Source organism: Motacilla alba, chromosome 6, assembly GCF_015832195.1.
Source record: "Motacilla alba alba isolate MOTALB_02 chromosome 6, Motacilla_alba_V1.0_pri, whole genome shotgun sequence".
Taxonomy (NCBI): Eukaryota; Metazoa; Chordata; class Aves; order Passeriformes; family Motacillidae; genus Motacilla; species Motacilla alba.
The window spans coordinates 33,646,289-33,662,723 of record NC_052021.1 but is presented as its reverse complement, the minus strand read 5'-3'; the positions used below and the strand labels follow the sequence as shown (position 1 = coordinate 33,662,723).

General features: G+C 44.4%; 1 protein-coding gene across 1 annotated transcript in view; it reads right to left on the bottom strand.

Annotated features, from left to right (window-relative positions):
- The window catches only part of DOCK1 (dedicator of cytokinesis 1), a 273,464-nt gene that overhangs the window by 78,393 nt on the left and 178,636 nt on the right, over window positions 1-16,435 (bottom strand). The window contains exons 30-31 of the mRNA XM_038141075.1: window positions 1,031-1,109; window positions 466-566 (exon numbers count right to left, since the gene is read on the bottom strand). Of these exons, the coding sequence (XP_037997003.1) occupies window positions 466-566; window positions 1,031-1,109 (180 nt within the window). The remainder of the gene's footprint in view (window positions 1-465; window positions 567-1,030; window positions 1,110-16,435) is intronic.

The following is a 16,435-nucleotide window of genomic DNA, read 5'->3' as shown; positions in this document are numbered from 1 at the left end:
GTTGCAGGCAGGGAATGATCCCCCAGAAGGAGGAAATGGCTGCACCTACCCCATCCCATCCTTCAGGGACAGCCCCGTGGAAAAGGCTGGAGCACCAAAATTCCCTCTCAACAAAGTCAGGGATGAACAGTAAAGAGCAGATATAAAATATAAAATGAGATTAGAGGAAGCACAAAGCTGAAGTGCTTTCAAAATGCAGTTTTATAGCATGTTAATGTGAGAATCTTGACTTTCTGAGCATCCTGCAGCAGCAAACACTGAATCCATCCCTAATGAATGGTGAAATTCAGATCTCCATGCCGGGGCAGAAACACACACAACACTTGATTCATGTTTTTCAACCCAACCTTTCATTATCCCCTGATTGCATCTCAATTTGAATAGATTTAGCAAAGAAATTAAACTGAAATTATGGCAATAGACCTCGAGTTCTCGGCCGTGATTTAGATGACGAGCAGGACTTACTTGTTCAGGATTTTTGCTCTTTTAGCGCTTGAAAAATTCTCCAGTTGTAAAGATTCTTGTGTGAGAAAAGCAACAGCCAGGTGGAAATAGTTGTTCCAGAGCTGAAAGCCCCCAAAATGACAAGAAGAGATTCCATTAATTCTCTGAGACGTTTCTCTACACACCTACAAAACAACTTAAAAGTCTCTAAATTATGCACATAAATATTTAAAGGAGAAAAGAACAGACACCACAGAGATGGTGTTTCTTGATAAATTCTTAATACAGCTCCTCGTTGCCTTTATGTTTCCAACAAATATTTCCCAGCTACAAACCCCAATTCTTTGTGTTTTGATGACTCAGGCAGAATCCCAAGCCAAACCCTGCTGTGATTCTGTGATTCTGTGACAAGACCCACAAGTCAGGAATGGATCACAGCACCTGCCGAGCCTGGAATGGTTGAAACTGGGATAACTGGGGTTCACAACCAAGAATAAACCACGAATAAACCCACCAAAACTACACGGGGCAGAAATTTATTACATTAATATCATTTATTCCGTTCAAACGGGGAGTTTTTTCTTACCTGTAACTCAAAGTTGGTTTGATCAAGGAATTTTTTGTTCAGCATATCTGCATACTGATTAATTGCTCGCAGGAAGACTCTGAAAGATCAAGAGAAAATGACATAATTACACACTTCTGGGGTACCTTTGTATATTTGGCATCCCAATTAGACACAAAATCTGAGTCTGTCTGGAAAGTGAAGTTTGAGGCTGATACTTGAAAAGCAGTGTGATCTCACCACTGGTAAGGGTACAGAATTCTATGCAGATGTTCTCCAAATTAATCAAGTAAATTAGCATATGCAGAAACAGAGGGAGTGTTTGGGATAAAATCACTTGTCTTTAAAATATCTTTTCATAATCAAGAGATCATTAAAAATTCAGTTTATTAGCACTATATAGACATAAAGTTTTAAAGTTACAGTGTTGTGTCTAAGCCAGACGTGCAACTGGTTGTATTTTAACCTTAAGGGCAAGAAAAACATGTTTTTAAACACACGAGGCAAAAAAAAAATCTACTTATGGAACAACAGAAATGCTGGTGAAGGACAGTTTTACAGTTTTTAGAACATTGTTCACTGCTCTATTTCCAAAATGCTAATTCAGTACCCACTGTAGTTTATAGAGTTCCTAAAACACCTCTTAAATTGCAAAAGGAGTTGGCCTGACAAGCCTGAAAGAGAAAACCAAATGGCACAGGAGAAGTAGGGCACTACATATTCATGGTGCTGAAAAATAAACTGATTATTCCTTGGTAGCCTGATCTTCATTTTCAAAACAAACATGAGATTCCCCCTGCAAACTCCAAATTTATGCTGTGCAGCTGCCAGCTAATGCCCAGACAAATGAGCTGCTCCCTGGAGCAGGCTGGGGGAGAGATTTGTGTCTCCTCAGAGTCCCCAAAAATGATGAAAACCCCTCCTGACATGTTCTGGGTTTGCTTTTTCCCCACCTCCAAAACCAATATTGAAAAAGAAAGTTTACTACCGCAAATAAAAATATTATTTTTCTCCAGGCTGGTCAATTAAAAATAAAAAAAGGCAGAATTATTTAAAACAAACCAGCTAGATAGGGTTTGTGCTGAATTTAAGATACTGAAAAAAAAATTGTATTTAGCTGAAAGTTTGGTATCCAAGAGAAAAGAAGCCTCCAGATAATCCAACATGATGGAAACAGACATTTTTAATAAATATTTATATATTTATATATGGGCAATATGTTGCCAAGCGATTATTTATGAACATGTTGATGTATTTATATAAATATATCAATATGTGCATACATTCATAAACATATCAATATGTACATAGATTTATCAGGATGCTAAGAGAGTTTATTTATTGATATATTGAAATAAATTAATAAAGGGAAAAATTGGATGCCACTGGGATGTATCTGTAGGGTAAGGTCAGATCATCCCCATGGCAGAATTATGGAGAAGAAAGAAAGGATCTAGATGGGAAAATTAAAATTAAATTTAATTAAATTTAATTAAATTAAAATTAAAAGAAAGAAAAACAGAAAAAGAATTTAAATATCAAAGTATTTTTAAGATATAAGCAAATATACATAAAAATCAAGTACATACATATATACAGGTGTGTTTTATAATATTATCCTTTATAACTAAGATGACAGAGATCTCTCTGCACCTGCACCCAGCACAGCCAAGGAGGAATTTCAGCCCTTCAGTGTCTTTGTCAGTGTTTTGGGCAAGGAGTTCATGAAGAGATTTTATAAATGAGCTGAATCCAGCACACAGATGAACGCCCTGCACCGCTCCAAAACAAATGGATTGGAGATCTGAGATTCAATCACTGAGCTGCAGCACAAACTAAGACTGAAATCGAGCTTATCTGTGTGATCGGACAATCACCAGCTTTATCCCCTCCTCAGCCCTGCTTTGCCTTGTGCTTTTGAAAGCTGATAACAGAAGGAGATCTGTAAATCTTCCCCCAAAATGCACAATCTCACGTGGTGCAGGGGCCATCCCAGGCTGCTTCCTCATGGACCTAAAACTGGTTCCAGCTCAGGCAGGATCGTGCCTCCAGCTTAACGATGCTGCCTGAAGACATCACTGCAAGGTATTCAATCTGCTCCATCTAATTAAGCTTTGGCACAATCTCATTACTTCATATACCATTATTTTGCTTTCAATTGTAACTCTCATTTTTTCCCCTTCTATTCATTCCAGGGAATACCAACAAAGAATAAATAATAGAAATTCTGCTGCGTTTGCCACTGGAAAAGGAGCAGAGCACAGAACATGTGTTCAACTGGAGCTGGAATTAAACAACCCCTGGGCATCAGGGGGGTTTAGGAAGCCAGGAATTCCTCCAGTTTTCCATAAAGGAACATCCCAAAGAAGAGATGGAGAGACTTAAAGTTGATTTTTGAATTACTGGAATCCCAGTTTATTTTTGATTTGATCAATCCTTCTGTGACTGGATAAAACACCTCCTGTACAGGTCAGTGGAGAAACCCCAGTGACAGTCAACAGAACATTATTATTATTATTATTATCATCATCATTATTATTATTAACATCATTATTATTATTATTATTATTGTTTCTTCTTCTACTACTCCTACTGAATTATTATTACAGTCTATCTTCGTTTGCAAAACAAATGTCATGGGAAACCTCACAGCACTTTGCAGGATATTTCAGCATCTCCAGTGCCGAGAGAAAACAGCAAAATTAAGATGTTTTTAATCCAATGAAGTTAATTTTTAAAATATATTAATTAAAACATTGACAAGAAGAAGGGGCAAGTTGCAAGATCACCACTCTGAAGAGAGCATTTCCACAGTAAAAAATCATGCTGGATGAATTCTTGGCTGGGATCTGGGCAATGCTTTGTTATCACCTGGGAAGTTGCTGCAACTCATGAATATAAAAATGGTTCAGGTTTATGCCCAAATAAAAAATAAAAGAGGAAGCTGAAATATTTTATCATTCCAGGTGTTAGTTAAATCCTCTTCATCCTCCTCCAAAGCAAATCCTGACAATTTTCAGTAACTTCACTGTCAAAATTTGGAGAAAACAGAAAATGAAGCAAGAAGAGGCTCTTCAGAATAAGTGGAATTAACCCAAAAGCAACGGTTCTGTACTGAAGAAGAAAGGAATTGGCTGCTGGAACACTCTCAAGGATAAAAGGTGGACTTGGACATCACTGGGCCAAGGGATAAATAATCAAAACTCTCAGCTGGAGAGCATCCCTCGCAGTGCCAGCCCTTATCTCGCTGTAATTAATAACCAAGATTGGCTCCCAGTTGCGTGTGCATAAAAAGAAGTGCTCTTCTTGAAATTCAGTTTCAATGAACAAAAGAATTTATTATCCATGTCAGGAAGAGCCACAGAAGTTAAACTTTGAAAAAGGGAGAAGTTCAGAGCCTGGAACCCAACACAATGGACTCTGCTGCCATGTAAGACAACAAAACCTAATCCGAATGTACTGGGAAAGATTTGTGAGACAAAAGACTTTATCAACCCAATTAAAAGCAGGAAATTAACATTTTCTATGATGTGATTGGAATAGAAGGAATATGATTACAGAAGGAAGTCACTTCAGGATATGTGGAAGAAGGAAGGGCATAAAAATCCACCAAAGAAGAAAATCAACCCCCTGGACAGAGGAGGTTTTTGTGTGAGCTCTGGGGAAGGGGGATGGGGATGGCTCCAAGGGCATCCAGAGATTTCTGTTGCAGTTTGATCCTCTGAGGCAGGATTGTCCTCTTATTCTGTGTTTAGAGACCTTCCCCAGAGCAGAATCAGAATCATTTTGGTTGGAAGGGACCTTAAATCCCATCCATTCACACCCAACCCCACCTTCCACTGCCCCAGGCTGCTCCAGCCTGGCCTTGGGCACTGCCAGGGATCCAGAGGCAGGCACAGCTGCTCTGGGCACCTGTGCCAGGGCCTGCCCACCCTCCAGGGTACAATTCCTTCCCAATATCCCATCCAAATCCACCCACTTTCAGCTTAAAGCCATTTCCCCTTTTTCCTCTCTCGTCCCAAGTCTCTCTCCAGCTCTCCTGGAGCCCCTGAGAGAGGCTTTAAGGTGTCTCCAAAACCTTTTCTCTGCCACCAGGATTTTTTGGCATTTGATCCCTGTTTATCCATTTCCTGACCAGATCAGGATCAGCTCTCCATGATCCAGCAGGAACAGGGATTTGCCCACCACCTTTTGAACGTGCCATAAAAGCATGGCTGGGAGCTCAGGTGAGAGAAGCCAGGGAAAAGGAGATGGAGGAAACCATGGCAAAGGTCAATTAGGAAATACAGGCCATAAAAAGCAGAAATTCTCAAAAAAAACCCAACCAAAAATCCAGGTGACCAAATCTCAGTGACCTGCTTGGGTCCATTCACCTTGTCCTGCCTCAGGCAGTTCTCGTTTCTCCAGTAATTTCTCCCCTTTATGGCTCTCACTCCAGGGTTCATCCATCCAGGAATGTGCTGCTGGTTCACCAACTGACTTCAATTTCAACCCCTGACTCCTGGGAATTTATCCTGTTATTGATTATTATTCACTTCCCCTGGGCCCAGAGGTGCTTAATTGGTTTGTGGATGCAGAGATTGCTTCAACAAACAGAGCAAAAATTAATGGTTGGATTCTGTAGTTTTCCAGAAGGTCCTTTTTTCCCTCCAAACAACCTCAGTGCCTCCAGGAGGTGGGAACATACATCAAACCCTGGCTTCCAGTGGCAATTGTAAATGGAGGAGGGACAGAGGGATTCGAGTTAGAAACAGAACAGGAGTCACTGGGCCAAACAACTCGTTTTTTTTAGCCCTTTCTCAGGTTCAGTCACTTTTTATTCTGCCCTTCTCGCTCCTAATTAGTCAAGTGCCCTGATTTACTCGTGTTTAAAAACATTCTGTGCCCTGTTTTCTCTCACTCAGTTCTGACACTGTTGGAAAGTATTTGCAGGAGCTCCAGGAGGTGAGGAAAGTCGGGTGCAGGATGTAACACCCACCCAAGTGCCTCTGCAGAAACACTGCTCTGGAGGAATAATCCAAAGAGAAAGATTTAAAAAGTGGAAATATTTTTACCTATGCCATTTAGCACATTACTTAGCTCCAGTACCCAAGGATTTGGATTTACACTCTGAGTGTTTATGCAAAAGATTTCTGACAGGAAAATTTCTGAGAGAAAAAGAAGCAACACAAACTAGCTATGTCCTCCCCACTATTTTTCCTTAAGTAAACATTAAAAAAAAAAAAAAAAAAGAGAAAATTATTTCCTTAATGGCAGAATGATTATCTAAACAAGAATACACAGAGACAGCTTAAAATAATTTTGGTTTAGGTGATAATTTGATAAAAGAGAGGGAATTTGGAGTGAGGTTCTAAAAGGCACTATTATGATGTCATTTCAGTTAATTTAGATGGAAGGATAATGAATGCCTTATTGCAGCTGATCAGCCTTCCTGCACATCATCATGCTCCCCATGCCTGAGCTCTGCTTCTCTGGGAGACAAATTCCGTGTGCTAACGGGAGCCAGAGCCCTCTTCCCTTGTCAGGCTGGCTGGGAAACAACAGCCCCAGACCTGGAAACCCCAGAGCAGAACCCAAACCTCAGCAAAGTTTAGGAAGGCACCAACAGCCCAGCAAAGCCTTCTCTGAACACCCCTCACCTCAAACCCCTCCATCCCTCTTGCAAAGCACTGTTTTAAACAGCTTTTTTCTTACTTATTTCTTACTTATTTCCTACTTCAACCAAAATCTCTGCTGGAGCAATCTGAGGCTGTTCCCTCTGCTCCTGTCCCTGTTCCCTGGGAGCAGAGCCCGACTCCCCGGGTGTCCCCTCCTGGCAGGAGCTGTGCAGAGCCACAAGGGCCCCCTGAGCCCCCTTTGCTCCAGTCTGAGCCCCTTCCCAGCTCCTCAGGAACTCTCCAGCCCCTTCCCAGCTCCATTCCCTGCCCTGGACATCCTCCAGCCCCTCCATGTTTGTCTTGTTGAGAAGGGTCCAAAACTGCCCCCAGATTTTGAGGTGCCTCACCAGTGTCTCACCATAGGAGACTCAAAATCATTTCAATGGCTCAGCCTGAAGGCACTCTTCAGTGCTCAAACTCCCCCAGTTTTCTCCTTTCTCTAATTTTGTCTCTTTTCTTTCCCTCTTCCCCTGTCTTTGCACCTCCAGGCCTACCAGCTGCCCACCACAAACGAATCAATTTCATTTAACACTTCTTTATATTTACACATCCCTGCCCAGTGCACTTCTTTCTCTCCAAGAACATTTAAAGTGTTTAAAAGATTCCTTGCAACATCCTCTAATTCAGCAGGCTAAAGAGCAGTCAAAAAATAAATAAAAAAAAGGAAAAAAAAAAAAGAAAATAAACGAAATCCTTGATCATTTGCTGCCTTTTGAATTACAATTCCTGGGCTGAGGATGATAATAGCAGAGAGTAATCCCAAAGAAGACTTGCTACTAAATACCCACATTAGCATAATCTCCTCCTAATGCCTGCTCCACAGCAGCACAGGTGCTCCATGGCACTTTATTAACCCATTTTCTAACAAATATTTCAGCCCCAGCTTTAGCACATTATCTCTAATCACTGATAGCTCTCCCCTCATTTGTATTCCGGGCTGCTGCCCTCTGAAACAAAGGGGACAGATGAATGAAAAATAACTGAGTTACACAGCTGAAGGACAAACTGGTGGGCTGACTACCAACAACCAAGAAGCACAAAGGGTTCTTTGTCCAAGGTGCCTCTGGAGCACAGCTCAGGGCTGTGTCCAGGTGGGGTTTGAGTCTCTCCAAGGATTGGGATCTGCTTGGATAACCTTGGATCTGACTGCCCTCACTCTCCTCCTGCCTTGTCTACATGTCTGAGGTCTCAGCTGTGGTTTTTGGATGACTTTGAGTGCAGGAAAGAAGAGCCTTCAGCCTTCTGTCCTCTTTCCCAAAGCAACTTGGCCTCCTGGAATTTTATCTCCACGGATAGAACCGTCCATACTCAATTTTAGCACCTGGAGAATTTTATGGCCGAGCAATAAAAGCTTGGAAATTACATTTTCTAATGGAAATGCTAGCAGACAATTTAATTTAGGAGGTTTTAGCTAAGGCTACAATGCTGGCAAAGTAGCATCTCTTGCAAGTGGACAGCGTTACTATTCCTCTACTCCAAAGTTATTATTCTAAAGGAGGCAGACTTGCTGAATTCCAAGAGACTTTCTATTGTGGCAGCTGGCAAAAACTCCCAGCAGAGCTTGTAATTTCAAACAAATGTAATTGGTTGGAGTGCTGCTGGAAGGGATCTGTGCCATCAGGTGAGTTATTAAACAAGCATTTCATTGTAGTGCAATGCTCAACAAAGTGCAGAAAGCCTTTGCTAGGAACAGAAATCACCACCTCCCCCTCTGGAAAGATCAGAGAATTCCAGAAGGCTTTGGGTGGGAAGGGACTTTAAAGATCACCCAGTGCCACCCTGCCATGGGCAGGGACACCTCCCACTGTCCCAGGCTGCTCCAACCTGGCCTTGGGCACTTCCAGGGATGGAGCAGCCACGGCTCCTCTGTGCCAGGGCCTCACCACCCACCTTTTCACCTCAGTTCTTGTTTTGACTTGATTTCACAAAGGAATCCAACCACTTTTTGCAGAGGTAAAAATCAATATAGAAGTTGGTTTTTTTTTCCTGTTGCACTGCTTTTCACACAAACCTTCAGTCCAGAAAGAGAAAGAATCACAAGAGAAGTAATTCATGGAAAGTTTGGGAAAGGACATCACAGGCAAATCTCCCTGCAAAGCACGGAAGTTCTGGCTGAATTTGGCAAAATGTTTTCAAACACTTGACAGTGCCTCAGGGTTTGCAGCAGGGGAACCTCCCTGGCTCTGTGCTGACAGCCCTGGCCTCTGCTCCCTCCCCATTTCCATGGATACTGCAGGTGATTAAGGCCACTTTAGCTACTTATGGATAAATCAATAGCATCGATCTGCTACATTTCAAATTATTTGGCATTCTCATCCATCTTGCCATCAACTGGGAAGACAATTGCACCCGGCTAAACAAATGTCCTGATGCTGCTTGGAAAAGAATCTCCCTTTTTTCCCGCAGGTACTTAATTTATCAAATTCCACCAGAGAATAGCAATGAGGAAAAAGAAAGCAATCGTCAAAGGTTGGGTTATCACCTCTTCAGTGCTGGGGTCACCAGTCAGGGTTGTTCAGAAATTCCATTTGCTGAAGTTTCCCCCAAAATGTGAAGTTCATTCTGATGGCAGAAAGTTTCCACGGGAGCTGAGTTATCCCAATGCCTTACCACGACTTTTATTTTCTAACCCAAGCAATCACAAGCACAGAGGCACTGCCCAGAAGAGCTGAACCTTCACAAAACTGGAATCCATCTCCCCAGCAAGCAGAGGCTCCCTGGGAAGAGGTTAAAATGGGATTTCTTGTAAGAGATGAGCAGGATAAACTGCAGCAGCTGCTCTGCTGGGCTGTGCCACGGCTGCTGACAGTTTTGTGAAGGGAACACTAATGCTGGCAAAGTAAAACACCATCTTGCTGAGCTTTAGGTAAGCCTGTGTTTGATCCAAAGGGCGGCTCTCAGATATTAAAGTGACACAGAACATTTTAGGAGGCAGCGGGGTGTGTGAAAGAGGGAGCCAAGATGTGGGAACCCAGGACATCCCTCTGGGTGCCCTGGATGGCCCGAGCCGCTGGCAGGGGGCTCTGAGACCCTGGCAGCAGCCAAAGACACACGTGGGGTTTGGATCTGAGCCCGTGGAGCAAATCACCAACTCTGTATGGAGAATCACAAGCCACACACACAAGTTCAGGTATTGCAGTAGAAGCGGTCACAAAGTGAAAGGGAGGGTTTCTGAGTGCTGTACAGGGGGGTTTAAGCCTTGTACACAGGGGTCCAAGTTTTGTACATGGGGGTCAGGGGTTCTAAGATGGAGGGATTTGGGTGTGCCCTGTCCTCCTTCTTTCTCCTTCCTAACCTCCATGTCTGTGGTGATGTTGGCACTCACAGATTGGTTTAGAGTAGAAAGTCACCATTCAATATGGACAGTAGGCATTGGGGAAAAAGTATAAATATTTAACACGTAATATATGATATAAAAGATGGCAGCAGCCCCTGGGAGGGCAGTGTGCCTCTGTCTGAGCTGCTGAACGGGCCACAGCAGCTCAGGAGAAGAATCTTTTAGATAACCAACAATAAACAACCTAAAGAACAGACAACAGAGGACTGCTGAGTCTTTCTTTGGAGGCACGGGTTGGAGGAGAGACTTTTCCATCTTTCGGGGTCACCCCAATCCGGGGGTGAGACCCGACACCAAGAGAGATGGGAGCTGTGCCTGTCCTGCCTGCCTCACCCAGCTGTCAGCCCCTGCACAAATCCCTGCTTTGCTGCTCCTCCCAGAGCTCCCTCAGCACCCTGCCTGATATCTTTGGAGTGGATAAATGCTTCACTGGGATGCTTCAACACCTGCCAGTAACAGGAGCCCCCAGCAGAGGAGCCCAGCCCCTCGGCAGCTCTGAGCAGGATTTCTGGCTCTGTGGGAAGGGTTAAATCACCCTGCAGGCCCCACCAACAGTCCCAGGTGACACAGCACACACACCAGCCCGGCAGGGCACACAATGCCATTAATAATGTGGGTTTTCTGTTCTGCAGGGCAGCAGAAGGACGTTGCCAACCCCACAAACCCATTGCAGCCTCTCAGCAGGGATCACACCCAGGTGTGGGGGCTGCACTGCAGCCTCTGCATGGGCTCCAGGCAGGATTCAGTGCTGCCTTGGACATGCCAATCCTTCCCAGAATTTCCCAGCTGGGGATTAGTTCCTGCCTGGTGAAATCCAAGCCTAAGAGGCAAACACAGTCAGGGTCACAAAAACACAGCCAAGTGTGTCAATGGGACAAAGGCTGGGATAACAAGTGGTTTATAGCAAACGAGCGATGAAATAGAATGTGGATGTAAATCCCTCCCTGCCCCTGGATGCTTGGAAGTGGCCAAGGCTGGGTTGGACAGGGCTTGGAGCACCCTGGGACAGTGGAAGGTGTCCCTGCCATGGCAGGGGGGGATCTGGATGGGATTTAAAGTCCCTCCCAAGCCAAACCATTCAGGGATGCTCTGAAATCAGGTTCTGTGCGATTCCTTTTATGCAATACTTTAATTTTACTCCCTCTGTTAATCCCAAGAAAGCTCTTTAAACTACTGAATTATGCTGTGTGGCCAAACGATTGTTTGGAAATTCTGTGGCTATTGAGACACTAAGAGTGCTTTCAAGCACCACAGGCTAAAATTTGATTTCTGACAGGTGAGTTTGAGCCAGTGCAACAACCTCCAGGCACAGCTTTGGGTCAATCCTCCCCTTCCCAAGGCAGAGCCATGGAAAAGGTTGCTTCAATATGGACACAGCAGTAAGAGAACCTCCAAAACTGTGCAAGGTTTGTTTCCTTGGAATTTGGGAACTGGACAGCAGCACACTGGAGCACCATCAATCCCACAGTGCACACGGGGGGATGCAGTGCCAGGGAAGTGAATTCCCAGATGGAAAATATCCCTGAGCCTCACCAGGACAAGACGACCAGGCAGTCCCTTCACAACCATCAATGCCCCTGGCCTGGTTCTCCTGCACTGGGGCAAAGTAGAGTTGGGTACAAGGCCCAAATGGCATTTCTGCACCATTTCTGCTGCTTTTATCTTCTCCCCTGGCCTGAATTACAGAGTTTGGCTCTCTCTAGATAGAAGATTTATAATGCCCATGGCACTGAAAGCCAGCAGCCTCTCCGGGAGTAGACTGCAATTATCTGATGGGCTCACAAAAGCAAAAAAAACCTAAGTGGGGAAAAATTTAGCTTAGTCCTGATAGGAGATTTTCTCACCCAGAGAACACAACCAAAGCAAATGCTCAGGTTGATTTTTTTCACCCAATGCTTGTGTATGGAGTAACACCTGAAGTCATCCTCATTTTACAGGATTGTATTAGAGAATCCCAGGATGGTTTGGGTTGGGACCATAAAGATCCTCCCATTCCACGGGCAGGGACACGTTCCACAGCCCAGGTTGCTCCAAACTCACCATTCCAGGACTAAACCAATTCACAATCCCTTCATCCCTGCCTTGAGTGATGTTTGAGCACCCACACGGGATGGGCAGCACCATCTGGTCACTAAAAACTCAGGGTACCAGCAAAGCAGGGCCTAACAAAGCTGGGAATGAGCTGAGCAGGATGCAGGGACTAACACCGGGATGCAGAGGGATGCTGGCATCCAATGACCCATGAAGGGCAAGGAAAAATCTGCTTTTCCAATGGATTTTGATGCTTGTGCAGAGCAGATTTGCCAGTTTTCAGCTCCATCTGCAGCAGAAATTATGGAAAGCCTGGCAGCAGCCAGGAGTGGTCTAGGCCAGCAATGATCAATGGGATCAAAGGTTTATACAAGGTAAAAAGCTCCATTTCCTGGATATTGGCCAGAGAAATTAAAAGCAGAATGGCATACACTGGTTGTCCAGATTTTAAGTAATTTCATCTTTAACATCAGCAATATCCAAACATTGATCCCTGAAAATGGATCCCAAAGGATACTGAAAGTGGCAGCACAAAACCTGGGACGTGATTTATAGTGTTACAATCCAAAGCTCTGGTGTTACAGCAGCCACACAAAAACCTTCAAAAAGCTTTTGCTTTGGATCACACCCAGAGGCCAAAGAGGTTTGAGAGTCACTGCTGAAGAACTAGGCATTGAGAAATTCAGGAATTAGCTTGTTCTGCCTAGTTTTCAGTTAAAAACAGTACTTTCAAAGAAAACATGCAATAAGTGTTTCATAAATTATTGCAAAATACTTCAATTTTTTAGTTTTTCTCCTAGAAGTGTCATCTGAGAAAAAGATTTTTTTCCCTGCATATTTTAAAACCTTCTTCCTTTTTCTCTCACTTTTTAAGAAATAATTGCCTCTTCCCCTTGATGCTTAGGTTGAGTAATTTAACTTTTACTGGGGAAAATAGTAAAAGGTTTGTGTTTTTTTTAAAAAAATCTATATCTACCTTAATATTAATTTTGCTGTATTAAAATTGGGAAATTCTCACTTTATTAATATTTAAGTTAGATGCTTCTTCTACCCCACAAACAGCATTTAATGGCGCAAATGGGCCTCAAAAATTGTGATTTAATCCAAGACATAAGAGAGAATTAAACGATGACACCACTCCAATGCTGTTCCTGTAATAGGGAATGTGTTCATTTAGGTCACATTCACCCACATTTGTAATTCATGACCAAATATATAATATTTTTATATATCATATTTTTATTCCCAAGACATCATCAGATGTTTAAGAGCCAAATGTCACTAAAAAGGGAGAAACAGAGACTTGTGCAGAGCCCTCCTGTGATTGAACTCTTCACACGTTGACATTTTCATCAGAAGTTCCCTAATTTCCTCCAGCAAAGTTCCCAACTGGGGCCACAAACCCTGCTCAGAGCCTCTCACCTCTCATGGAATGAGCAAACAGAACTAATCTGCTTTTCATCAACAATTCAGGCTACAAGCCCTCGTTAAAAATACTCCCATTAAAAACACAACGTTACAGCCCAGCTACAAATAACTGTGATTTTCTCTGTGCCACCCTAGGATAATTCACTCGTAGAGAAACACAAAGGCAGAATTAAAACCAGCTCGTGGTCCAAATTAACCCTCCACGTATTATTTCTGCAAGACACCACCTTAATTGCAATTATGCATTCAGGGACCAACATGACACTTTGTTCTTAATTTGTACACAGTAAAACAAATGGGGTTTTAAATGAATGAAAAAAGCAAATATTAGTCTGTGACAAATCATAATTACAGGGTGGTCACAGCTGTTTAAATTGACTCCTGCTAGGGAATTTCAGGTTGTGACAAACACTGATTTTTTTTTTTTTTTTGAAGCTGCTTTGGACAGCACAGGAAGTTGGGAGGGTCACTTAGTTTCTTTCAGAATTCCTTTAAAACAAATTTAGAGAGGTTTGGGAATCACACCAGTATTTCAGCACCTTGCTTTGCCTAAATTAATGACAACAGCACTTGCCAACGGGAGGTGGCACATGGGGACACGGGGCAGTGGTGGCCTTGGCAGGGCTGGGAATGGTTGGACTCAGTGGTCTTGGAGGGCTGCTCTGACCTGAGGAATTCCGCGATTCTGCAGATAACCTCTGACTCACTCCACATGTCCAGCCCTCCATGGAGCCAGGGAAATGCAGCAAAGATCCACAGAAAGCCATGGAATGATTTGGGTTGGGAAATCCCCCAAGGTCATCGAGTCCAACCATCCCCCAGCACTGCCAAGGCCACCACTGCCCCGTGTCCCCAAGTGCCACCTCCACACGTTTATTGAGCACGTCCAGGGATGGGGACTCCACCACTGCCCTGGGCAGGTGTGCCGGGGCTGGACAAACCTTTCCATGAAGGAATTTTCCCCAAAATCCACCCTCAGGCCATTCCCTCTGCTCCTGTCCCTGTTCCCTGGAGCAGAGCCCAACCCCCCCGGCTGTCCCCTCCTGGCAGGAGCTGTGCAGAGCCACAAGGTCCCCCCGATCCCCCTTTTCTCCAGGCTGAGCCCCTTCCCAGCTCTGTTCCCTTCCCTGGACACCCTCCAGCCCCTCTTGCAGCGGGTGGGGGATGCCCCAGCAGCGAGGGCAGAGGTCTGGCAGAGCTGGAACTCGCAGGGTGTTGAATGTCTTTGAGACAGAAACGTTTTGTGCTGACCCCACTTTGTACATCAGAAGGTGCCACTGAGCAGCCAGAGATCTGCCATGTTAAAAGCTCTGCCTTTATGTCATGCAAAGGCAATTTTTGATTTTCCTACCCAATAAAGGCAAGGTGGCCCGAGGTGAGACCTGTAAATAACAAATCCAAGCACAATTGGTGTTAATCCTCGAGCAGGAAAATGCTGCTATGATGATGTGCAAACAAAATACAGGGTGTGAGTGTTTTATCTCCTGTTTGGTTTTAGAGAATAAATAAAACTTGGTTCATTCAGCTGGAACTGCAAAGGCAATTTCACTGCTGCCTCTGACAACAACTGAAACTTCATTTTCTCCTTTAAGAAGTCGCAGCACCCACAAGAGTGGGATCGATCAGGGTGAGAAGCAAAGCTGTGCTTCCCCTCCTCCTTGCCAGCTGAATCCAGTATTTTCTCCTTTTATGTGCAGGGCAGTCAATGGACACATCACTGCCCAGAGAGGATGATCTGACTCAGGAGTAGGAGGGCAGGACAAACACGTGGGAAGCTCCTCATCCCAGGGGGGCATCGTCCAAAACCTGCTGGGCCTGGGCTGACAAGTCCCACGTGCAAGGACTCTGCTGACCATAAATCATGGAATTCCAGACTGGTTTGGGCTGGAAGGGACTTTAAAGATCTTCCCATTCCACCCCAGCCATGGGCAGGGACACCTTCCACTGTCCCAGGCTGCTCCAAGATGGCCTTGGGCACTGCCAGGGATCCAGGGGCAGCCCCTGTGCCAGGGCCTGCCCACCCTCCCAGGGAACAATTCCTAATTCCCAGTCTCCCATCCATCCCTGCCCTCTGGCAGTGGGAGCCATCCCCTGTGTCCTGTCCCTCCATCCTTGTCCCCAGTCCCTCTCCAGCTCTCCTGGAGCCCCTTGAGGGTCCAGAATTGGCTCTAAGGTCTCCCCAGAGCCTTCTCCTCTCTGGGCTGAACACCGATGTTTCCTGATCCCCATCTTTCTGCTGGAGGTTCTCACTTCCCAAATACTGCTGCAAAAAGCACTTTGTGCAAACATCCCCCCTGGATTCATGGAAAACCTTGGACGGGTTTGTGTGACTGAAACCAACTGAGTTAACCCAGCTGGTTTTGACCAGTTGATCTGGTGAACCCCTTTGCTGTGAGCTGCAGCAGCTCTGAACCTTCCTAAAGCCTTGCTCAGATTTAAACTTGGGGAAAAAAGAGCCTTTGGAACAATAAATCCTTTGGAGTGTGGGTCAGAGACCCAAGGATAATAAACCCCAGGCTCATCTAAACCTTCTCTAGAGCTGGTGCTGCTCCTAATTGGGATGGATGTGCTTTGCCATGGAAGAGCTAGGTAAGGATTGGTTGTTAAAACACAGGTTTATAGGACCCATCCTATAAAATGATGGATCAGGAACGTGTCTTGCATTATCAAATTACCCCCAGAATTGGAGTGTTTTGCATGTAAAGCTTCAGTGCTAATAACGCTGTGCCAAATTAGTGGGAATGAATAGATGCTGAGTAAATAATCCCATTTTGTTGTTAGTTCCTAATGGATCTGTTGATAGGAAACAACCTCTCTATCTGTTTCCATCAGGATAATTTGATAACCCATCTGTATTAGTTAAACTGCAGATTTTGTAAACACTGAGGCCGAGTGATTTGTAGCAGGAGCAGGATGCAGGAACCACTCTCCTAAAGTGTTTTTTAAATTGCTTTGCTCGCAGCTACAGAGTTT